This window comes from Macaca fascicularis, chromosome 13 (assembly GCF_037993035.2).
Source record: "Macaca fascicularis isolate 582-1 chromosome 13, T2T-MFA8v1.1".
Taxonomy (NCBI): Eukaryota; Metazoa; Chordata; class Mammalia; order Primates; family Cercopithecidae; genus Macaca; species Macaca fascicularis.
The window spans coordinates 96,253,518-96,277,600 of record NC_088387.1 but is presented as its reverse complement, the minus strand read 5'-3'; the positions used below and the strand labels follow the sequence as shown (position 1 = coordinate 96,277,600).

The 24,083-nt window shown below is 49.4% G+C and overlaps 1 protein-coding gene and 1 long non-coding RNA gene across 2 annotated transcripts in view; both read right to left on the bottom strand.

The window, feature by feature from the left end:
- The window catches only part of KIF3C (kinesin family member 3C), a 55,714-nt gene extending 32,043 nt beyond the window's left edge, over positions 1 to 23,671 (bottom strand). Inside the window, exon 1 of the mRNA XM_005576366.4 lies at positions 21,330 to 23,671. Coding sequence (XP_005576423.1) covers positions 21,330 to 22,874 — 1,545 coding nt within the window. The 5' untranslated portion in view covers positions 22,875 to 23,671. The remainder of the gene's footprint in view (positions 1 to 21,329) is intronic.
- LOC141408363 (uncharacterized) lies at positions 13,748 to 14,705 on the bottom strand. The gene is made up of 2 exons (XR_012422594.1): positions 14,166 to 14,705; positions 13,748 to 13,856 (listed from the first exon to the last, which is right to left on the bottom strand). It is a non-coding gene; the product is annotated as an uncharacterized lncRNA (long non-coding RNA).
- Positions 23,672 to 24,083: the final 412 nt, after the last annotated feature.

Sequence of the window (24,083 nt, the reverse complement as noted above, 5' to 3'; positions counted from 1 at the left end):
CCCAGGTTCGAGCTATTCTCCTGCCTCAGCCTCCCACATAGCTGAGACTACAGGTGCGTGCCACCACACCCAGCTAATTTTTGTATTTTTAGTAGAGAAGGGGTTTTGCCATGTTGGCCGGGCTGGTCTCGAACCCCTGACCTCAAGTGATCTGCCCGCCTCGGCCTCCAAAAGCGCTGGGATTACAGGCGTGAGCCACTGCACCCGGCCACCTTGGGCTCTCTTTATCCCAGTTTCTCCTCCTCCCATTCATCAATCCACACTCACTGTCACGGGGCCCGATCATCTGGGGAACCTGGCAGGAGGGGTGGGGTGGGCGTGAGAGAAAAGAGAAGCAGCACACGGAGGAGGTCCCTACTGTTGTGGACCACGGATACCTGATCCCGTGACGCTGGGTCACAGGTCTTCGGGAGCCTGCTGTCTGGCCTGGCCTCCGAATCTGGGATACACGTGTCCATTTCAACCCTAAGGCCTTTCACTTCCCCAGCATTTTATGTGACTCTAGCATTCTTTATTCTTTGACACCTAATCAAAAGAAACTTGTTCTCAAATTTCGCTGCATGTTAGAATCACCTGGGGAACTTTTTTAAAATTCCAGAGCCAGGTGTGGTGGCTCATGCCTGTGGTCCCAGTTGTTTTGGAGGCTGAGGCTGGAGGATTGCTTGAGCCAGGGGTTCAAGATCAGCTTGGGCAACAAAGCAATGCCCTATCTCAAAAATAAATAAGCAAATCAAATAAAAAATTCAGACCTAGTGAATCAAGATCCATATTATACTGAGATTCCCAGGTAATTTGGATGCACATGAATGTTTGAAAAGGACTGCTGTAAGGGGCATGCATACTATCAGCACTGTCATTTTTCCAGTGAAAGCCCACAGAGGTTATGTAACCCATCCAAGTTCACATCATGGCCCCCTCAGTAACCAGGCCATATTCCTACCATTTCTCATAATAGAATCATTATTCGTTTACATGCTCTCTTGCCTGTAAGCTCCCTCAGGACAGCAATCTTATCTTACTCATATCTCAGGGTCCCTGGACTTAGTACAGTGCTTGGCAGATAACTATCTGTGAGCTTTCACTGGAAAAAATGATAGTTATATGTCTCTCATTAAATTTAAATGGAGATTCAGCTGAGCAGGATGGCTTATGCCTGTAATTGCAGCACATTAGGAGGCTGAAGTGGGCGGATCCCTTGAGTCCAGGAGTTCAAGACCAGCCCAAGCAACATGGCAAAACCCGTCTCTATAAAAAATATAAAAATGGGTTGGGCACGGTGGTGTGGGCCTGCTACTCGGAAGGCTGTGGCAGGAGGATCACTTGAGCCTGGGAGGTTGAGGCTTCAGTGAGTTGAGATCACGCCATTGCACTTTAGCTTGGGCGACAGTGAGACCCTGTCTCAAAAAAAGAAAGAGAATTAAAAACAAAAAACTTAAATGGAGACCCAGCCCAGACCTGCCTGGCTCCAAAGCCCAAGCTCTTCCTATTGCAGGGGCTGCAGTGACTCCTTTAGGAAGCAGAACCTGCTAAAGGAAAGCAACATGTTTCCGGCAAGAGGAAATGGTGTCTGACTAATCTCCGAGAGTTCTTTCAGAATGGGATGGAATGGGTTATCACAGCACATGGGGAAGCCAGTGACCAGAACTCTGGAGGCTAAAGCGCTCTTGGCAAGGCTGCACATCAGAGGTTATTCAAAGTTACATGGGGAGTGAGAAGATGGAGAAAGGGGAAGTGAACTAGGGAGAGGAAACAGAAATAAACAGGTATTTCTCTGGATGGAAAGGTGCTCAAGTGTGAAACAACAGGACTAATCTCTGAAGCTGTGCAAGAAGGAATGCATGGGTGAAATACCCAACCTCACAGACACCCCCAAGTCCTCCTAGGTGGTAAAGTACAAGAGAATTTCTAGCCTATGTAAGCTGACAAAAAATGGCAGATGAGCCATTTTTTTGTTGTCAATTACAATTTTACATTTTGGGGAAAAGGAATCCTAACTCTACTAATTAAATGATAGCCATGGGCAATCAGTTGTAAGCCCTAAAAAGGGGAGGAGGAGGAGGAGGAGGAGGAGGAGTAACACTCCATTGTTCCCAGAAGACGCTGGCTGAATATGCTGCCACAGCTAAAAAGTCAGTAGCGTCTGCCCAGGCACCATCATGAAGGCTTTTTGGAAACAAAACACTACACCCTCATATAAAACCATGATGCAGCTCAATACGGAGTACTGTGTGTAGTTCTCTTACTGCATCTCCAGAGACATAAAGGAGAGAGAAGATCAAGAGAAGGGAGGCTTAGGCCAGGCACAGTGGCTCAAGCCTGTAATCCCAGCACTTTGGGAGGCCGAGGGAGGCGGATCACGAGGTCTGGAGTTAGAGACCAGCCTGGCCAACATGGTGAAACCCCATCTCTACTAAAAATACAAAAATTAGCTGGGCGTGGTGGTGCACACCTATAGTCCCAACTACTCAGGAGGCTGAGGGAGAAGAATCCCTTGAACCCAGGAAGCGGAGGCTGGAGTGAGCCGAGATCACACCATTGCACTCCAGCCTGGGCAACAGAGCAAGACTCTGTCTAAAAAAAAAAAAGGGAAAGATGGCTGAAGCCATCCCAGGGCTATTATAAGAGACTTTAAAATACAGAACTCAGCTGGGTGTGGTGGCTCATGCCTGTAATCCCAGCACTTTGGGAGGCAAAGGTGGGTAGATCACCTGAGGTCAGGAGTTCGAGACCAGCTTGACCAACATGGTGAAACCCCATCTCTACTAAAAATACAAAAATTAGCTGGGTATGGTGTCACGTGCCTGGAATCCCAGCTACTCGGGAGGCTGAGGCAGGAGAATCACTTGAACCCGAGGTGGAGGTTGCAGTGAGCTGAGATCGTGCCACTGTTATTCCTGCCTGGGTGACAGAGTGAGACTCTGTCTCAAAAAAAATAAAAAGTAAAAAAGGACTCTTTGTTCTGAAAAGACAAAGAAAAGTTAAGAAGATAAGTCTGGAAATGAAACAATCAAAACTGGGGGTAAAAAGGAAAGATCCAGGCTTTTCCAATCCATCCTGGCACATAGAGTAAGAGCTCACGCCTTGAGGTTTGACAGCAGCAGTTTTTAGGACAAATGAAAGAGAGTTTTACTGTTTATAGAAGGTAATACATTTACGAAATTTGTTACTTCAAGAGTTAACCCTGGAGGAAAGGCTTACCAGTCTATTAAAGAATTCTGGGGACACGTTTTTAACCCTTTATTGTCTTTCTCTCCTTTCAGGAAAAAAGAATTGCACAAATATCAAAATCACCATAGAAATAAAATGAGAAATGCCACATATTCCCTACCATGGCTACTTGGTGTCTTTCATTTTCCCTGGTTTTTTTTTTGTTTGTTTGTGTGTTTTTTTGTTTTTTTGAGAGAGTTTCACTTGTTGCCCAGGCTGGAGTGCAATGGCGTGATCTCAGCTCACCCACAACCTCCATCTCCTGGGTTCAAGTGATTTTCCTGCCTCAGGCTCCCGAGTAGCTGGGATTACAGGTGTGCACCACCACACCTGGCTAATTTTGTATTTTGTAGAGACGGGGTTTCTCCATGTTGGTCAGGCTGGTCTCAAACTCCCGACCTCACGTGCTCTGCCTGCCTCAGCCTCCCAAAGTGCTGGGATTACAGGCATGAGTCACTGCACCCAGCCCTTTTTTCACCTCTATGGACATATTATAAACACAAGTTTATGTCTTGCTATTTTCAATTTACCTAATATATGTATACACACACACGTATATAGATACACATGTATATGTATATATACGTATATGTACATGTATATATAAGTATATAGATACACATGTATGTATACGTATATATGTGTGTATATATGTGTGTGTGTGTGTGTGTGTATATATATTAGTTTTATATATATATATTTTTTTTTTTTTGAGACAGAGTCTCACTCTGTTACCCAGGCTGGAGTGCAGTGGTGCAGTCTCAACTCACTGAAACCTCCCGCCTCCCAGGTTCAAATGATTCTCCGGCCTCGGCCTCCTGAGTAGCTGGGACCACAGGCACCCGCCACTATGCCTGCCTAATTTTTATATTTTATTGTAGAGACAGGGTTTTGCCATGTTGCCCAGGCTGGTCTTGAACTGCTGGACTCAAGGGATCCACCTGCCTCAGTCTCTCAAAGTGCTGTGATTACAGGTGTGAGCTAATTTTTTGCTTTTTTAGGTAACTTTCTTAGAAAGAAATTTCAGAAGAGGACAAAGGGTTATAAACATTTTGTGTATCTTGAAACATATTGTCAGTTATCATTCTAATGACTTAAACTACTGCCAGCAGTAAATAATGGAACCATTTTTATTACAGCATCATAGGCATGAAGTATTATTATTATTATTATTTGAGACAGAGTCTCACTTCGTTGCCCAGGCTGGAGTACAGTGGTGCGATCTTGGCTCACTGCAACCTCGGCCTCCTGGGTTCAAGCAATTATCCTGCCTCAGCCTCCTGAGTAGCTGGGATTACAGACGTGTACTACCACACCTGGCTAACTTTTGTATTTTTAGTAGAGATGGGGTTTCGCCATGTTGGCCAGGCTGGTCTCGAACCCGTGACCTTGTGATCTGTCCACCTTAGCCTCCCAAAGTGCTGGGATTACAGGTGTGAGCCACCACGCCTGGGTCCGCATGAAGTATTATTATTATTTTATTTTTATTTTTATTTTTATTTATTTATTTATTTTGAGACGGAGTCTTGCTCTGTCACCCAGACTGGACTGCAGTGGCGCGATCTCGGCTCACTGCAAGCTCCACCTCCCGGGTTCACGCCATTCTCCTGCCTCAGCCTCCAGAGTAGCTGGGACTATAGGCGCCCGCCACCACGCCCAGCTAATTTTTTTGTATTTTTTTAGTGGAGACAGGTTTCACCGTGTTAGCCAGGATGGTCTCAATCTCCTGACCTCCTTATCGCCCACCTCAGCCTCCCAAAGTGCTAGGATTACAGGCGTGAGCCACCGCGCCCGGCCATGAAGTATTACTATTTTTAAAATTTGTTATGGCTAGGCACAGTGGCTCATACCTGTAATCCCAACATTTTCAGAGACCGAGGCAGGTGGATTGTTTGAGGCCAGGAGTTCGAGACTAGCCTGGCCAACATGGCAAAATCTCATCTCTACTAAAAATACAGAAATTAGCTGGGCATGGTGGCGCGCACCTGTAATCCCAGCTACTCGGCAGGCTGAGGCACAAGAATCGCCGGAGGTTGCAGTGCGCCGAGATTGTACCACTGTACTTCAGCCTGGGCCACAGAGCAAGACTCTATCTTAAAAATAAAATAAATAAAATAAAATAAAAATAAACATTTGTTATAATAATAGATACAAAATTGAGCCTCTGCATTCATTTTATATTCTCCATACTTTTAAGGTGGCCTTGTGGAGGCCTGAGCTTTCCTTTCCCAACATACTCTATATTGTGTTTTTAAAATCTTTTTGGTGATTTTTCTTTTTCCATTAGAGACAGGGTCTTGCTCTGTTGCCCAGGCTGGAATGCAGTGGCATGATCAGAGTTCACTGCAGCTGCAGCTCCCGGGCTCAAGAGATCTTCCCACCTCAGCCTTCTGAGTAGCTGGAACTACAGGCATGTGCCAGCATGCCCCGCTAATTTTTTTGGTGATTTTCAAGTGAAGAGATGAACCTCAGATTCAAAACGAAATTCTTTGTTTATTCAGACCCCACCCTCCCCAGCTACCCACACCTAGGCCCGAGTCCTCCTCACTCAAAGGCTACCACCTCGCCCTGTTCCTGAAGCCACCTGGACACTATCAGGCATACTTTGAGCTGCCAGTCAGGCCTGGGGTCTGATGTATTAGCCAAGCAAGAGTGCTGAGTCCCCAAGTCCCAGCCCTCCTTCCTTCCTCTTCCCCATTACAGGAGTCTCAAGACCAGCTCCCGGGCTGGTTTCTGCCCATCTTTTTCCGTGTTGGATCTCCTCTGTGGACCTAGAGCTCTGCTTCACAATGTCTCCTGCGGGCTGGGCCCTGGGCTCCAGGAAGAGCATCCTGGATGATGACTAACTGGCCACTGTCACTCCACCCATCTGCCCAATGCCCCTGTGTTTCTCTGCCAGCCCTGCCGGGACCCAGCACAGACGTGGTCTGAATGACAACTAAATTTGCCTTATCAGTCACTGGCCAAGTCTTGCCCACTTGCTCAAACCCACACTCTCAGCCAAGCCTGGCTGACAGACCAGTCTTGTGCTGGGAAGAGGGGGCTGGCTCTGGCATGAAATCTGTGGGTGGGCCTCAGTCCAGGTGCAGGCTCTCTGCTCCCTCCTTCTCCCCAGTCTCAACCTATGTTGTCTGCTTCACTCCCATGCTCAGAAATATGTCACGCATGAGATTCTTTTCTTGGCTTAGAAATAGATTTTTTTTCCTTTTCTTTTTTATTTCCACATTTGTCTGAGGATACCAGTGGCCATCTCCTCCTTTCTCTCAGAGATCTCGAGCCTTTTCTTTTCTTTTCTTTGAGACACAGGATCTTGCTCTGTTGCCCAGGCTGGAGTGCAGCAGTTCACTGCAGCCTGGACGTTCCGGACTCAAGAGATCCTCCCACCTAAGCCTCCCAAGTAGCCAGGACTACAGGCTCGTGAGCCATCACACCCGACTAATTTTTTTAGAGATCCTTAACCATCACTTATGAGGGCAGGGAGGGACAGGGATGCCTGAAATCCCTGAGCCCAGTTCAGGCTACAATATACCAAGCAGGGGATGTGGGAATGTGGAGTTCCTAGTCCTGAAGAGAAGTTCCCTGAAGCTCTCAGCCATTCTAGTCAATGCTTCTTTTGTAATATTTCAGAGCAAAAGACTACAGGTGGGTGGGCCTGGGGACAGGACTGCGTTTGGTTCTGCTGATTCTAAACAAGCCAGTGTAACTAAAAGGCCAGCAGAGGCTATGGGGGTGGAAAAGACAGGGCTGGGAGCTGCAGGGCACCATGGTCTCACGCTTGAGAGATGGGTATGAAGGGCAGGGTAACCACGGGGACTTTGGGAATCATCAACCCCAACCCCCATGCTTTATAGATGGGAAACTGAGGCCTAGAGGTGGAGTCCTCGAAGCCTGAGTCTCCTAATTAAGGACTCTTTGTCTAGCTACTGCTCTTTTTTTTTTTTTTTGAGACAGAGTCTCATTTTGTCACCCAGGCTGGAGTGCAGGTGCATAATCTCAGCTCACTGCAACCTCTGCTCCCAGATTCAAGCCATTCTCCTGCCTCAGCCTCCTAAGTAACTGGAACTACAGGTGCCTGCCACCGCGCCCAGTTAGTTTTTGCATTTTTAGTAGAGATGGGGTTTCACCATGTTGGCCAGGCTGGTCTTGAACTCCTGACCTTAAGCGATCCGCCCACCTCAGCCTCCCAAAGTGCTGGGATTACAGGCTTGAGCCACCGCGCCCCACCTATCTAGCTGCTCTTATATTGACTATGTGCTTTCCAAATAACTTCCCAATTTGATTAGAGCCCTGATTCCAGGTATCAGAGGCAGGTCAGCTGCTATGACAACAGCCAGGTCACTACAGGGACAATGCTAGCTTGTAGACACAGCTGGGGGTACTCAGAGGCTCACCTGTAACTATTCCAAGAGCAAATGGAGTGCAAAACCAGAGCAGGGCCCCAGTACTCACAAAGCACTGACGTGGAAAGCTAGAATGGAGACAGCCAGGCCCAGGCAGTCACTCTTCTGGGAAGATAGCATCAAGTATGATTTTACCAGGACAGATAAGCCAAACAGGCTCTGCCCTGCCACTGCCACCTATCTGTGACATTCTGCAGGAGACAGGAGTCTCAGATGCAACTGGCCATGTGCCTCGACTGGGTTAACTCCTTTTTACCTTAATCGTCCTATTTAATGCTCACAAAAACTTATGAGATAACAGTTATGATCCCCATTTGACATAAAGGAAAACTAAGGCCCAGACAGGTCAAGTGATTTGCTCAAGGTTTGGAGCCAGTAAATGGCAGAGTGATATTTGACCACCACTGCCCTAACTCCAAGTCCAATGTCCTATTCTCTGTTCCATGGCTTTCTTCCAGGTTCCAACAGGAAAGCACCTTGGAGAGAAGCAGCATTTGGTATCTGTACCTTTGCCAACTCAGGAACCATGAGGAAAGCTCAGAGCCTCCTTGCTTTCTCTTTTGGCTGAAATAGACAGGGCTCTGCTGCTGCTGCTGCTTCTGCCTGTGTGACTCTTATGGGGGTCTTTGAGATAAGTGGATTAGAGCTCTTAACTGTGTGCTGGCAGGGAGGTTGTCAGGATCCTAGAGTCCCAGAGAAAGGCTAGAAACTCTGGAAGGATGTTTGTGGGAAGGGTCCCTGCACAAATTCCATGGTGGAATGACATAAACAGTGGCTGGGTGTGGGAGTCAGGGTGCTCCAGTCCTGCTGCACACTCTGCCACTCTCTTTGCTACAAAACCTAGCTCTTCAGCCCTCTGGACTTCCACTTCCTCATGGGGAGGAAAATGGGGAGAATACCTGCTACCTTTCAGGCCTTGGGTAAGAACAGCAAGTTGGGCTGGGTGCAGTGGCTCACGCCTGTAATCCCAGCACTTTGGGAGGCTGAAGCAGGCAGATTACTTGAGCCCAGGAGTTCAAGACCAGCCTTGGCAACATAATGAGACCCCATCTCTACAAAAAAATTATTTTAAAAATTAGCCAGGTGTGGTGTTGTGCGCCTGTAGTCCCACCATCTACTTGGGAAGCTGAGGTGAAAGGATTCCTTAAGCCCAGGAGGTTGAGATTGTAGTGAGCCGAGATGGCACCACTGCACTCCTGCCTGGGTGACAGAGTGAGACCCTGTCTCAAAAAACAAAACAAAAAACAGAAATAAAACAAAACAACCAGCGAGTTTGAGAGTAGGTGTGAAAGTGCTTGGTAAGTGATAAAGCACGCCCAAATGTTAGTCGTTACTCGCTGTTTTGGTATCTGATTGGTATTTTACCCACCACTTGCCACAAAGGGCAAAAAACAAAACAACAATCTCAACAGACCCTGCTTCCATCTCTTAGAAAATATAGCCACCCCTACCTTCACAGACCTGTTTCTCCTTTTCCAGCTCCCTGATTGTACATCGTGAGGAGTCAGTAGTAAGGGAAGAAGAAATGAAAGAGACAATGGGGAGGGGATGAAGAGGACCATTTTCAGATGAATAATGCTATTTTCAATGATTTCCTGCCCTGGGGGACAAAGATCAGGAGACTGAGTCTGAGTCTTCGCCTTGGATGGCTCAAAACACAATAAAAATGACAAACGGTTCAAGTGCTAGGAATTTCCTTATTAAGAAGAAAGAACAATTTGAGATCAGGAAAATATTGGCCAAGGGATGAGGTGAGCTGGACTGCAGTCTTGTACTAGACAAGGCAGGGATGCCCAGAGTGCTTCAGCTCACCTTGAAGAAAAGCAAGAAGGAAACTAATCAGCCCTTTTGCTTTAGTGAGAAAACCACGAGCCCCTCAGATCAATGCTTATCTTCACCTTTCCACCCTATTTCCCTACTTATTTGTGGCTTTCTAGAGGGTTTCTCTTCAGCAAATCCAGACAACAGAATGTTCCAGTGTCAGAACTGGATGAAACTAAGGACGTATATAGTGTAGTGTGAGCAGTTTACAGATGAGGTGCAGGGCCCAGAGGGCTTAGGTTAGTGGTCCTTGGTCACACAGCCTCTAGGATCCCAGTCAAGGCTGGGCCATTCTTCTCTGTCCTTCACTGTCCTTCATTCAGGCTGATTTCTAACCCTGGCCTGCTTCCAAGGTGAATCAGCAAATGGTACAGAACGCAAGGAATCATCTTTTTTTTTTTTTTTTTTGAGACGGAGTCTTGCTCTGTCACCCAGGCTGGAGTAGAGTGGCGTGATCTCGGCTCACCGCAACCTCTGCCTTCCGGGTTCAAGCGATTCTCCTGCCTCGGCCTCCCGAGTAGCTAGAATTACAGGCATGTGCCACCACACCCAGCTAATTTTTGCATTTTTAGTAGAGACGGGGTTTCACCATGTTGGTCAGGCTGGTCTTGAACTCCTGACCTAGTGATCCGCCTGCCTCGGCCTCCCGAAGTACTGGGATTCCAGGCGTGAGCCCCCGCACCCAGCCAGGAATCATCTATTGGTCATTCCTTACAGCTTGTGGGAGGGAAAGTGACTTGTCCAAGGTCACAGGATTACCAATAACTGAGTGTAAGTGAGCATTATTATCAATCCTGGATTTTCCTCAATTATTCACTACCTTTAAGCAAATCTTCCAACTAGGCATTAACATATATATTTTATATTTCCCCTCATCTTTTTTTAAACCACAGAACCCTGACAAAGGGCTTTTTACTTTAAAAAATTCAGATTAGTTTTTGTTTAATTTTTTAAAAGTGGGTGATGGGTGCACCAAAATCTCAGAAATCACCACTAAAGAACTTATCCATGTAACTAAAAACCACCTGTTCCCCCCAAAACTATTGAAAAAATAAAAAATAAAAATAAAGTCCCAGATGATTTTTTTAAAGTATTATATGCTTATTGTGAAAAATAAAATAAAAAGGTATAAAGTGAAAAATAAAAATTCCCCTCCATATTAAAATCTCTAGCAATAACCATTATTGCGAGTTCTTATGATTCCTTCCAGAAATTTAAAGAATTTAAAGACGAAGTTAACTATATCTACTGATTTATGTCCTTGGCCATGGTTACTTAAAAAGATTTGTTGGGCCTTTTTTTTTTTTTTTTGAGACAGAGTCTCACTCTATCGCCCAGGCAAGTGCAGTAGCGTGATCTTGGCTCACTGCAACCTCTGCCTCCTGGATTCAAGTGATTCTCCTGCCTCAGCCTCTGGAGTAGCTGGGACTAAGGTACATGCCACCATGCCCAGCTAATTTTTGTATTTTTGGTAGAGATGGGGTTTCGCCATGTTGGCCAAGATAGTCTTGAACGCCTGGCCTCAAGTGATCTGCCCACCTTGGCCTCCCAAAGTGCTGGGATTACAGGTGTGAGCCACCGCACCCGGCCAAAGATTTGTTGATTACACGAGCGAATGGTGGTGGGCTGAGGTTAGAAGGTGGGAGTTTGCGTCATACAGAAGGACAAAGATGAGTTAAATATCTCAGGAGACAAGAGTTCCCACTGGGGCTTATTAGTCAGGGATCTGGCATAATCCTTCCTGTCTGAGCTGACATTACAGTGTGGAAGTGGAGTCAGGCAGACATGGGCTCATAACTCTGGCCCCACCACTTTCTAGGTGTGCAACCCTGGAATGTTCATTCCTTAATGTGCCTCAGTTTCCTCACTGGTCAGATGAAGATTCATGCTACTGTGAGGATGAAGCAAAATGATACACATAATGAACACATCAGGCCAGGCGCAGTGGCTCATGCCTGTAATCCCAGCACTTTGGGAGGCTGAGGCAGGCTGATCACCTGAGATCAGAGAGTTTGACACCAGTCTGGTCAACACGGCAAAACCTCATCTCTACTAAAAATACAAAAATTAGCCAGGTGTGGTGGTGGGCACCTGTAATCCCAGCTACTCGGGAGGCTGAGATAGGAGAATCGGTTTAACCCAGGAGGTGGAGGTTGCAGTGAGCCGAGATCGCACCATCACACTCCAGCCTGGGAAACAAGAGTGACACTCTGTCTCACACACACACACACACACACACACACACAAAACACATCAGAGTGGTTGGCATTAAGCATGCATAGAAGAAATGGTAGCTATCATTATTACCATCACTGTTGTTATTTTTCTGCTGGCCCACCTGAAGAAAGAAGAGCCTGCATGTACATTAGCTAGTGCTATAGAAATAGCTCAGCATGGCGGGGTGCGGTGGCTCACGCCTGTAATCCCAGCACTTTGGGAGGCCGAGGCTGGTGGATCACAAGGTCAGGAGATTGAGACCATCCTGGCTAACACAGTGAAACACCATCTCTACTAAAAATACAAAAAATTGGCCGGGCATGGTGGCAGGCACCTGTAGTCCCAGCTACTCAGGAGGCTGAGACAGGAGAATGGCGTGAACCCAGGAGGCGGAGCTTGCAGTGAGCTGAGATCCTGCCACTGCACTCCAGCTTGGGTGACAGAGCAAGACTCTGTCTCAAAAAAAAAAAAAAAAAAATTAGCCAGGCATGGTGGCGGACACCTGTAGTCCCAGCTACTCAGGAGGCTGAGGCAGGGGAATCGCTTGAACCCGGGAGGCAGAGCTCGCAGTGAGCTGAGATCACTCCAGCCTGGTGACAGAGCAAGATCATATCTCAAAAAAAAAAAAAAAAGAAAGAAAAAAAAAATAGCTCATCCCAGGGCCTGGGACTCTTCTGTTGAGTACATCTGGGAGGAACATGAGACAACTACAGAGTAATTTTTTAGTATGAGGTAGAGTTAATGCCCAGGAATTTCTCAGGATATTAAAAATTCTAGATATACCAAACAGCAAGTGTGGGTGTCCTATAAGGTCTGAGCATGAGGGTGTGCCTTGTACAGCCTCTACAGCTGCAGAGCTGGATCTGTGGAAAGAGAGACCATTTTGTTTTATTTTCCTTTTTTTGAGTTGGGGTCTTGCTCTGTTGTCCAGGCTGGAGTGCAGTGGCAAGATCAAGGCTCACTAAAACCTTGAACTCCTGGGCTCAAGCCATCCTTCCAGGTCAGCCTTCTGAGTAGCGAGGACTACAGATGTGCACTACCATGCCTAGCTTTTTTCTTTTTTCTTTTTTTTTTTTTTTTTACTTTCTTGTAGAGATGGGTTCTGGCTTTGTTATCCAGTCTGGTTTCAAACTACTGGCCTCAAGTGATCCTCCCACCTCAGCTTCCCAACATACTGGAATTTCAGGCATGAGCCACTGCACCTGGGGAAACATTTTCTTATTCATTCAAACATGCCACCTGGTTCAGCAGCTCCAGAAGAGGTGCCCCAGACTGGCCAGGAGCAGTGGTCTGGCAGAGAAAAGTGCCCGTCTCTATCTGAATTCCAGACCTTTCTTCCTACTCTTCAGAGCACAATGAGAATATTATCAAAGCCACTTTATCCAATCTTGTGCTCTGCGGAGGCTGGAAATGACTCAGGGCAGTATGATCACACCCTCCTCCAGCCAACACGTAGCACGAGAAACCTGACACTGGACCAAAAGGCCCGCTGAGCCTCAATGTCACTTGAAGCCCAGAATCTCAGATGGAAATCCATTAGAGTCATATACTTCCCACTAGTCAAATCTTTATGTTACAAAATGCCCCCAGAACTCAACAATTCTGTTAACGGACCACACCCACCAGGGATGAGAAGGAACACAAGACACTGCTCTCACCAACACTAAGAGGTCACGGACTGTGACCTGGATCCACACCCAGCTTGGAGTATGGGTCACTTGTTATCCGAAGGCTTCTTTCAAGGGTCTGATCATACAGGACTGAGCTGATCACGCAGCCCTACAAATCTCAGAGTGTCTGGCATGGGGCTGGTGTCCTTGGGGACATGCAGATGGAACCAGATCAGCTTTGTGGTAGTCTCTGGAGACTGGAGATAGCCCTATTTGAAGACTAACATTAAGATCAGGACAGTGGGATGATGCACAGAATTTAACTCTCTCCACTACAGCACTTCCTCTCCCAATCGAGGTTTCTTCTCCCCAAAAACCCTGTCATCCACACCGTTATTTACCCGCTCTCCCTCCTCGCCTGTTTCTCTTTCCCCTCTTTATTGTCCCTCTCTATTTCTCTCTTGCTTTCCTCCTATTTTCTCTCTTTCTCTCTTCTCGTCTTCTCATTGTCTTTGACTCTTCTCTAACTGGTTATGACAGAGAGCTGAAAAAATCCTCTATTACGTTATTGTTTGAATTCATACTATATTAAAATTTAAACCTGGCCGGGCGCGGTGGCTCAAGCCTGTAATCCCAGCACTTTGGGAGGCCGAGACGGGCGGATCACGAGGTCGGGAGATCGAGACCATCCTGGTTAACACGGTGAAACCCCGTCTCTACTAAATACAAAAAACTAGCCGGGCGAGGTGGCGGGCGCCTGTAGTCCCAGCTACTCGGGAGGCTGAGGCAGGAGAATGGCGTGAACCCGGGAGGCGGAGCTTGCAGTGAGCTGAGATCCGGCCACTGCACTCCAGCCTGGGTGACAGAGCAAGACTCCGTCTCAAAAAAAAAAAAAAAAAAAAATTTAAACCTTCTGGTCTTAATTTTCAGAAAGCTAAATATTTTCTATTTTGCTGTTTAAAAAATACCATTTTAAACAATTAAGGGCCTTTAAGAGAAAGGGATTTTGAAGATCATCTGGTTCAATGGCTTTTCTGATACATCAAGCCCTTAGAGCACCATTGACATTCTGTCTCTCCTTGAACACTTCCAGGGATGGGAGCCCATGACTTTATTGGGACATGATTGATGTGTAAAAAGCTGTACATATTTAGGCTGGGCACAGTGGCTCACGCCTGTAATCCCAGCACTTTGGGAGGTCGAGGCAGGTGGATAACCTGAGGTCAGGAGCTCGAGACCAGCCTGGACAACATGGTGAAACCCCATCTCTACTAAAAATACAAAAATTAGCCAGGTGTAGTGGCATGCACCTGTAATCCCAGCTACTGGAGAGGCTGAGGCAGGATAATTGCTTGAACCCAGGAGGCGGAGGTTGCAGTGAGCTAAGATTGTCCCACTATACTCCAGCATGGACGACAGAGTAAGACTCAATCTCAAAAAAAAAAAAAAAGCCTGTACATATTTAATGTATACAACTCAGTGAATTTGGAGACAGGTATACAACCATGAAACCATCACCACCATCAGGGCCACCTATTTCTTCTTGAAACAGCCCAATTTTAACTGTTAAAAAGATATTTAAATTAAGCTTAACCTGCTTCCATAATTCCTACTCCCTAGTTACCAGGAACAATCCAGGACACAAAAACAGTGCAATCAGCAGAAGGCTAGGGAGGCCCATGTTGGTCTCAAAGGAAGGGGTAGAACAGCTGGCTGCAGGGTTTTCCTATAGGAACAACTGGCTTGGGCAGGCAAGATAAAAGAGATGCATTGCAGTCAGACTCTGAAGGGCCTTGAATGCCAAGCTAAAATGTGATGTGTTTAACATATCAGGAAAGTGACCAAGTGAAAACATCTATTAGGAGGTTTGACATAGCAATAATAATTATTTACTTAACACTTATGTGCCAGAAACTGTACAAAGTGCTTTCTGTTCATTATCTTAATTCTTTTTTTTTTGAGACAGAGTCTCACTCTGTCGCCAGGCTGGAGTGCAGTGGTGCGATCTCAGCTCACTGCAACCTCTGCCTCCCGGGTTCAAGCGATTCTCCTGCCTCAGCCTCCTGAGCATCTGGGACTACAGGTGTGCACCACCAAGCCCACCAAATTTTTATATTTTTAGTAGAGACGGGGTTTCACCATGTTGTCCAGGCTGGTCTCAATCTGTTGACCTCGTGATCCACCCACATCGGCCTCCCAAAGTGCTGGGATTACAGGCATGAGCCACAGTGCCTGGCCTTTTTCTTTTTTTTCCTAGAGACAAGGTCTTGCTATGTTGCCCAGACTCTTGAATTCCTGGGCTCAAGTGATCCTCCTGCCTCAGTCTCCCAAAGTGCTGGGATTACAGGCATGGGCTACTGCGCCCAGCCCTTGTTTAATTCTTTCAACAGCACTGTAACAAAGATACTATTACTATCCCATTTTATAGCTAAGGAAACTGGTACTCAGAGGTCTCAGAACTGGTAAGTCACTAAATCCAGACCTGGCTGACTCTGATGCCCATGCCCTGAACACAGCACTTCATATAAGGCCAGCAGAGAGACCAGAGAGGAGACCTCGACCTGGGATTCATTTACACAGAGGGAGAGAGTATCAAAAATAGGGGCAGGGCTAGGTGCAGTGGCTCACGCCTGTAATCCCAGCACTTTGGGAGGCGGGTGGATCACCTGAGGTCGGGAGTTCGAGACCAGCCTGACCAACATGGAGAAACCCCCATCTATACTAAAATATAAAATTGGCCAGGCCTGGTGGTACATGCCTGTTATCCCAGCTACTCGGGAGGCTGAGGCAGGAGAATCGGTTGAACCTGGGAGGCAGAGGTTGTGGTGAGCCAAGATCGCACCATTCCACTCCAGCCTGGTGACTCCATCTCAAAAAAAAAAAAGATGAGACCTAATCTCCATTTCCAGTCTAGGACTTGCTTCTTTTTTTTTTTTTTTTTTTTTGAGACGGAGTTTCACTCTTGTTGCCCAGGCTGGAGTGCAATGGCATGACCGCAACCACCGCCTCCCAGGTTCAAGCGATTCTCCTGCCTCAGCCTCCCAAGTAGCTGGGATTACAGGCGTGAGCCACCACGCCCGGCCATAGGGCTTCCTTCTAAACTCCACTGGCCCATCTCCAGCTGCCCACTGGACTCTGTCACCTCAAATGTGACACATCTACAACAGCTCCTATCAGTTTTCTTTCCTTTTTGAGACAGGGTTCCACGGTGTCACACAGGCTGGAGTGCAATGGTGCGATCAAGGCTCATTGCAGCCTCAACTTCCTGGGCTCAAGTGATCCTCCCACTTCGGCCTCCTGAGTAGTGGGGACTACAGGTGCACACCACCACGCCTAGTTAATTTTTTGTATTTTTTGTCAAGACAGAGTTTCTCCATGTTGTCCAGGCTGGTCTGGAACTCCTGGGCACAAGGAATCCACCCACCTTGGCTTCCCAAAGTGCTGAGATTACAGGTGTGAGCCACCATGCCCAGCCTACTCCTCATTTTTCAGCATCTCCTCAGGAACCAGTTCCCAACCTGATATTCCTAATTATTTTAAGACTAAAAGAGCACCAGATTTTGTGTCAAGTCCAGCTGGGTTTACATAGTTTTACTATACCAACCATGTGGCCTTGGCTGAGTTATTTCACCTCAGTGGAGCTCCATTTTCTCATCTATAAAACGAGAACAAGCACGGCACCTTTCTTGGAGGGTGCTCGTGTGGATGAGATGAGATAATCTGTATATAGTATAGTACTTGGCACAAAGCAAGTGCTCAGTAAATGTCATTATTATTGCTGTTACTGTTGTTGCTCAGGCTTGAAACATTCTCTCTTGCATTGAAGGTTAATGCCCCTGCTGAGGGGTGGGAGAAAGTGGGACCCTCGAAAGGGACAATACAATTTCAACACAGTCCGCATTCCTCCTCAGACCGCATCTCTCGGCTTCTGGGGCTGCTTCTGCAGGTTCTCTTTTCTACATTCACCACAGAGAGAGTGGGCTCCGGCCAAGACCCCCAGCTCTTCTCCCTCCAGACCTACTTATTGGGGCTCACATCCGATGCTGTTGTTTCCACCTGTCTTCAATTTGTGCCTGCATTCTGTATCATCTGTACACCCACGCTCTTTTTTCTCTTTAAGTAGCTAAAATCAAAGTTTTAGGAATCATCTAGTCCAACTCCTCAAAAAAAATCAACTTTAAACCAGATACAGTGGCTCACACCTGTAATCCCAGCACTTTGGAAGGCCAAGGCAGGGAAACCACGAGGTCAGGAGATCGAGACCAGCCTGGCCAACATAGTGAAACCCTGTCTCTACAAAAAATACAAAACATTAGCTGGGCATGGTGGCGGGCACCTAATCCCAGCTACTAGGGAGGGTGAGGCAGGAGAATTGCTTGCATCTGGGAGGCAGAGGTTGCAGTGAGCCAAGATCATGCCACTACACTCCAGCCTGAGCAACAAGAACGAAACTCCATCTCAAAAAAAGTTAATTTCAAAATTAAAGCAGTCATTTAAAAATTGTCTTACATGATTACATTTGAGTGAAGTGGGCCTTCTCCCAACCAATCTACATGTGTTCACCTGTCCTCATTGCAGTATGGACACTGAGCACAAACATCTGGGTTTTCACTGCGCAGTACCAAATATTCAAGGTTTTCACTGTGCATTGTGGGCCTGTGATGTTACCTATTCCTCCTACCTCACAGGCCTAGTATGTTATCAAGTCTCCACCAGCATTCCCTGCCCACACCCTCCCTCCCCTAGACACTACATAAGTATAAATTGCTAATGATTACTGATAAACAGGGCGCTGACCACAATCACAAAGTCTCACATATTTGCACACCCGAACATCCCCTAAGGCCCACAGTAAACATGAAAGGAGATTCCAAGGAGATAGGCATGGTGTTTGTGCACAGTGAGGGGAGAACAAAGAGAACAGGGAGCCTGGGAGGTGGCAGGCAGGGAGAGCTGGCGAGACAGACTATGAGATGAGTCAGAGAGAGTGAATGAGGGCACTGGGTCGCATCAACTACCGCTTAGCTGCCCCCAGAGGGTGGCGTGAACTGGAAGAAGGGAATGAGAGCTGGTGGGGGAAGAAGTGGAGTTGATGCCATAACTCAGAAAGTGGTGACAGGAGTGAGCTGCAGATGGGGAGCCTGCCTTGTGAAACCTCCTAGACCTCTCCTGCCTGGCTCTGCTCCCAGCAGCTGCAGGGTTATGGCAAGGCAGCCGGGATGGCAGGGTAAAGAAGAAGTCAAACTAACAACAAAGATGTCTGTCCTGGAGATCACTGGACCCCAGCTTGGTGGACGGAAGCCACCCCGTGGCTGCTAATGCCCTCCATGTATTTGGTGCTTTCAACTTATTTCAAATGCCCTCATGCTAATGATCTCATTTAATCCTCGGCACAACCCTGGGGAATAGGCAGGGCTGGGATTGGTATATCTCTAACATGCTCCTCCCCTCTTTACTCTGTAGATTCCTCAAGAACCCTCAAATTGTTTCCACCAGCCTAGAAACATCCAACACCGGACCAGGTGGTGCCTTGGGGCTATGGGGAACTTGGGTCCTCTGTCTAGGTTCCATTCTGGGTTGCTGGCTGCTGATTGTCCTAGGCTGAGTGTGATGAGAAGTCACAGGATATGGAATCATTTCTGTCGTGGAATTTCCCAGGCACTCCTCCCCCTTTGCTTCCATCTGAACACCTGGTACATAATGACTGTTTCACCCACTCCCCAGGAAGCAAGGTGAGGGTTCTCCTCCTCATTAGGTGAATGGAAGCCCGAGGGCTGGAGAGGCAAAGGCCGTTGCCCTGAGTCACACAGTGAGCAAACATGGAGGAATCTGAGATGCTTGGAAAGAGCACAGGGCTGGGGGCATCAGAAGGCCTGGGTTCCAGTCCTGGCTCTGCTGCCTATCACCCAGGGTCACGAGCTGATAAGACACTCACTCCACCTCCCCAGGCTTAGTTTTCATAACTGTTGAATGGAAATAATAGTACCCACCCCTTGGGGTTGTTGGGAGAATTGAACGAGATTAAGATGTCAAAGTGTTATATAAAAATGAATTACTCTGATTATCAACTAGTACAGGTAACATTAGGACTCAAGCAATGGAAAGAGGCTGGGCTCTTCCATATATAAAGGGGCTAGGCTCTCCTCAACTCACCTGTGTGGCCCTGGGCAAGTCCAGGCCTCAGTTTTCCAAAGCTCCTGCCAACTCTAAGACTGTGATATTTTGTGGGCTACACCTCTGGTGCAAGAATTCTGGTGTTGGCCACCCTGATCTCTTGGCTGTTCTATCATCTGTGCCCCCACACTGCTTTAGATCCAAGGATCTCACTGAGGGAAACTGGTCAGTTCCCAACAATGGAAACCTTCACCCCACCCCTCAGGCAGCCAAAGTGAGTTACTGCATTTTCCTCCCTTCTTAGCCTTTGTTGCCTCCCAGCTTTCAGGGATTTCTTAGCAAAATCAATGGCAGACTGACCAGGTAAGCAAACACTGGATTCCCTCCCTCCTAGGGAGGGCTCAATCTAACGGCCCTGCCTCTAATATCCTGCTTCTCTCAGGATGTCCCTAAAGGTTCCAGGCCCCTGATCCTTTCCTTAAGGAAATAGCTCAGCATAACTCTTGCTGGGCTCAAAGAAGTGAATTAAATATTAAATATGTAAGGCCAGAGCCCCTGCTGCAGTCACGCATTCCCAAAACAGACAATGGCATACAACTCATCTGTCACTGTCTCAGTGGCTGTAGGCTGGGCCCCCCTGCTCCCCAGCCCACATTCCTGAGAAGGAATAAGAAATGACAATGTTTTGCTCTTCCCAGCAAGCTCATGGCTTCCTGTGTCCTTCCTTCAACCCCTAGTGTTGAAGGCTCCAGGGGCCTGGAAATGCCTGGAACATTGAGTTGTGGCATCCCAGCAATGAAATTTAATAGGTCTATGACTGGACAGGCAGGGGCCTCTGTAGTTAGCACCATCAGGGCCTGGAAGGTACTGGGGGGTAGGAAAGAGCTCAGGAAGGATGCTGAGGTTCTGACATCTCTCGGGCTCATGGGGAATTGGATATTAACTGTGATGAGGCCTCGGGGTGGGGGTCGGTTGGTTTGCTGCTCAGATTAATATAGGCCATAGAATTGTCAGATAGGTAGAGCCTCAGAGATCACCCAGGCCAACGCTCTATTTTACAGAAAGGTAAACTGAGGCCTGAGAAAAGAGAGAAGCAACTTACAATGAGTCACTTGATGAGCTGTAAAATAGCTAGGCCAGTCTCTTGCTATCTGGTATACAGTTTGGTGCTTTTTCCACTCTACCTTCTGCATAACCCCCAAATCGCCTTCCTAATGATAGCAAGCAATGGCCACTGCACTGTAAGCCCCAGGGGACCATTTTCCCAGGGAGCAGAATCTGTTCACGGTCCCACTTTGCCCAGCTAAGCACTGAAACAGCATGAGGTCCATGGGTTCCAGCTCAGCTCTGCCACTTCATAGGATGGAACCTTGGTCATGTCACTTCTCTGAGCTTTAATTCCTCACCTCTGAAATGGGGATTTCAGAACTGTGACCCTGGATGGCCAAAGGATCAAATGAGATCATGTATGGACCATATATGTGGAGCATTTTGTAAACTGAAGTACTAACCAAATGATATTATTAAAACGATGTGAGGTTTGAAGATGCTGCAGAGGGAGGAAGCCTCAGGGGAGGAGGCTGTGAAGGAATGAGAATCCACATTCACGAGAGGCTGCCTGGCCATCCCACAGACCTGACTGATCCTGAGGCCACCAGCAGGAAATGACCGCAGCAGGTCAGACCACCCCAAGCTCACTGGCTTGAGAGACCGCCTGTCCGCTTTGCTTCATGTGTGTGTGCACGCGCATGTGTGTGTGTGTGCCTGTGCATGTGCCTGGCAGTCCGGTATCAGAGCAATTTGCCCGGCTGCTCTGGGGGCACATTTGGCAGGAGAGCAGTGTGTGGTGCTGAGGGAGGACCTCCGCTTCAGGCCAGGTCACAGACTCTCAAAGAAGAACCTCCCTGCCAGGATCCCCTGCAGGGACTTCTCAAGTGCCCAGCTCCTCTGGGGCCCTTACCTTGTACTTGGCCGCAAGCAGTTCTGTGGCCTGCTGTTCCCGCCGCAGGTCCTCCAGCATCTTCTCCTTCTCCTCCAGCAGCTTCTGCTTCTCCTCGCTCACCAGGCTGCGGTCATCCTGGATGGCTGCCTTCTCCTCCTCCAGCCGCTCCTTCTGTTCCTGCAGGTAATTCTCCATGTTCTTCTCCAAGGCTGACTCCAGGATGGGCTGGGGCGGGCGGTTGTTGTTGATGTTGTCATCCTCCTCTTCTGCCACCCAGGCCTCAATCACCGGGCCCTCAGGGTACCCAGGCGGGGCGGACACGGCCTTCTTCCTGCGGCTGCTCTTCCTCCGGGGCCGCTTCCCCAGCATCCCCCTCTTCTCCAGCTGGGCCTTCAGGCGGGCAATCTCCTCTTGGAATTCCCGCAGCAGCGTGTCCTTCGGGTCCTCATTCACCCGGGGCTTGTTCTTGATGTTCTTGGCTCGGTTGGCAAAGCGCAGGGTAGAGAGGCTCTCATCGTAGCTGTGAGAAGCTGGCCCCAGTGTGGCTACCATGATGGTCTTGGCATTTCCCCCTAGGGAGTCCTGGAGCAGCCGGGTCAGCTTGGAGTCCCGGTAGGGAATGTGGGTGCTCCTGTTGCCCGCCAGGGCAGCAATCACGTTGCCCAGGGCAGATAATGACAGGTTGATTTTGGAGGCTTCCTTAGGCCTCTCTCCACCACCACCGCCACCACTGCCTCCACCGCCACCACTGCCACCCGAGGATGGTGTGGCTGCCCCTCCCGCTGTGTTGGGGCCTGCCTTGTTCTGCCTCTCACTGCCAGCCAGGTCCACTAGGTTGAGCTTGCCCACTCGGATGTGGTCCTGGCCATCAGAGCCACGCTCGCTGCACTCCACGGTGATGATAAAGATGGCATGGGAGCGGGAGCTGACCTCATTCATGTGGGTGCTGCCCACAGCCCGGGTCTGGTTCCCCAGGTTCATCACATGCTCAATCTCCTTGACATTCTTGGTGACGAAGGAGGAGAGGTCCTTGATGTAGACGCCCGTCTCAGGGTTTTCTTTCAGCTCTAGCCTCTTGCCCGGCTCCTTGGAGAGCAGGTCTCGAATCTCTTCCTGGTAGATCTCCAAATAGGAGGCCCGGACCAGGTACTGTTGGTTCTGGGAGCGGGAGATGTGGGTGAAGATGTGCTCAAAGGCGTTCGGGATGACCCCGCGCAGCTCGGGCTCCACCCAGGTCCCCTGCATGGTATAGGTCTTGCCAGTGCCCGTCTGGCCATAGGCAAACACCGTGCCATTGAAACCCTGGAGCACGGAGTCTATCAGGGGCCTCACGGTTTCATCATACAGGTCGGCCTGCTTGGAGCTGGCATCATACACAGCGTCAAAGGTGAAGGTCTTGGGCAGCTCCCCCGGGGCAGCGCGGGGGTTCCGCAGGGTCACCTGGCCCAGTTTCACGTCCATGGTAAGGATCTGCTCGTGACCAGCAGCCTCCTCCTTCCTGCTGAGGGGGCGGCACCGGGCCACCACCTTGAGGGCCTCGCTGGCCTTGGTCTTACTGGCCATCTTGCTGCTCTGACCTTCCTGCCCCCGAGCCCCTCCGCAGCCTGGGCGGTCCTGCTGTCCTGCTCGCTAGGTCGGGATCAGCGGGGCCGGCCCAGTCCCCAGGCGCCGCTCTTCAATCCGCATGCAGCCTCCTAGGGTGGGGACGCTGGGAGGTGGCCCCAACGCTGCTGCAGTCCGGGCCTCCACCGCTCTCCGGTCCTCTCTGCACCGGCTGGGAGGTGAATTAGGCAGAATCGCCCAGCCGCCGCGGAAGGAGCGCCTGCCGAGCAGCCGTGCCCGGAGCCCGCCCCATGCCGGAGCAGAGGGAGCGCTGCCGTAAACAGCTTCGGCAACAATGAGATAAAGGAAGAGGAAAATGGGATGGGGGTGGGCAGCGAGCTGTCTTCTCCTCCTTCCTCTAGGGATCCATAGCGTGGGCTGCCGGTCGTGGGCGGCCGGGGGTCCCAGGCCTCCCGAGGGCAGAGGCTCACCTGGAGTCCTCCCCGCAAGCTGGGGGATCATTCATTGCAGCCAGCGCGGCTGCTGCTGCCTCTGCCTCCGCCTTCCCCGCCGCCACTGGAGAATGAGAGAGAAAAACAGAAGGGGATGGGGCGGAGCAGCGGCGGCAAGAGTGATGTTGCCGCCGCGCTGCGGCCCCAGCTAAGCCTCCCGGCTGGGGTGGGGCAGGGGGCGGGGCCGCGGGGCGGGAGGCGCGAGCCCGGCGCGGCCCGGGTGCTGGGCACAGGGGCGCATCGCCGTGTCTGCACCCCCGCCGACCGCTCTGGGATGACAGGCTCCGGTGCCGACCCAAGTCCTGCGCCCACCAGTCGGTTGCAGCGCAGCCACCGCCCGTCGTCACCCCACCGAGCCCGAGCATGCCGGGAATTGTAGTCCCGCCTTTGTTAACCGGGTTCTGGCAGGTTGCTAATGCCTTTCCCGGTCCCCCAGTCCGGGAGGCGCCTCCCTCATCGGCATGCCACCCCTTGAGTGACTGCTGAGCTTGCACCACCCACGCCTGGTCCCTCCGAGCCACCATCCTCGGACACCCCCCTGCTCCTGCCTTTCTGCCTGCAAATGGGTGCGCGTCACCCCTCCCCGTCAGGGTGTCGCCAGGCCTCCTGGAACCGAACTCCTAAATGTTCCTTGACTCTGTCCTTTCCTCCCCCTGTCCCGGTCTACTTCTGGCCTTCCTCTTCTCTCTGCTGGAGCCGCCTTCCAGCTGATTCTCTG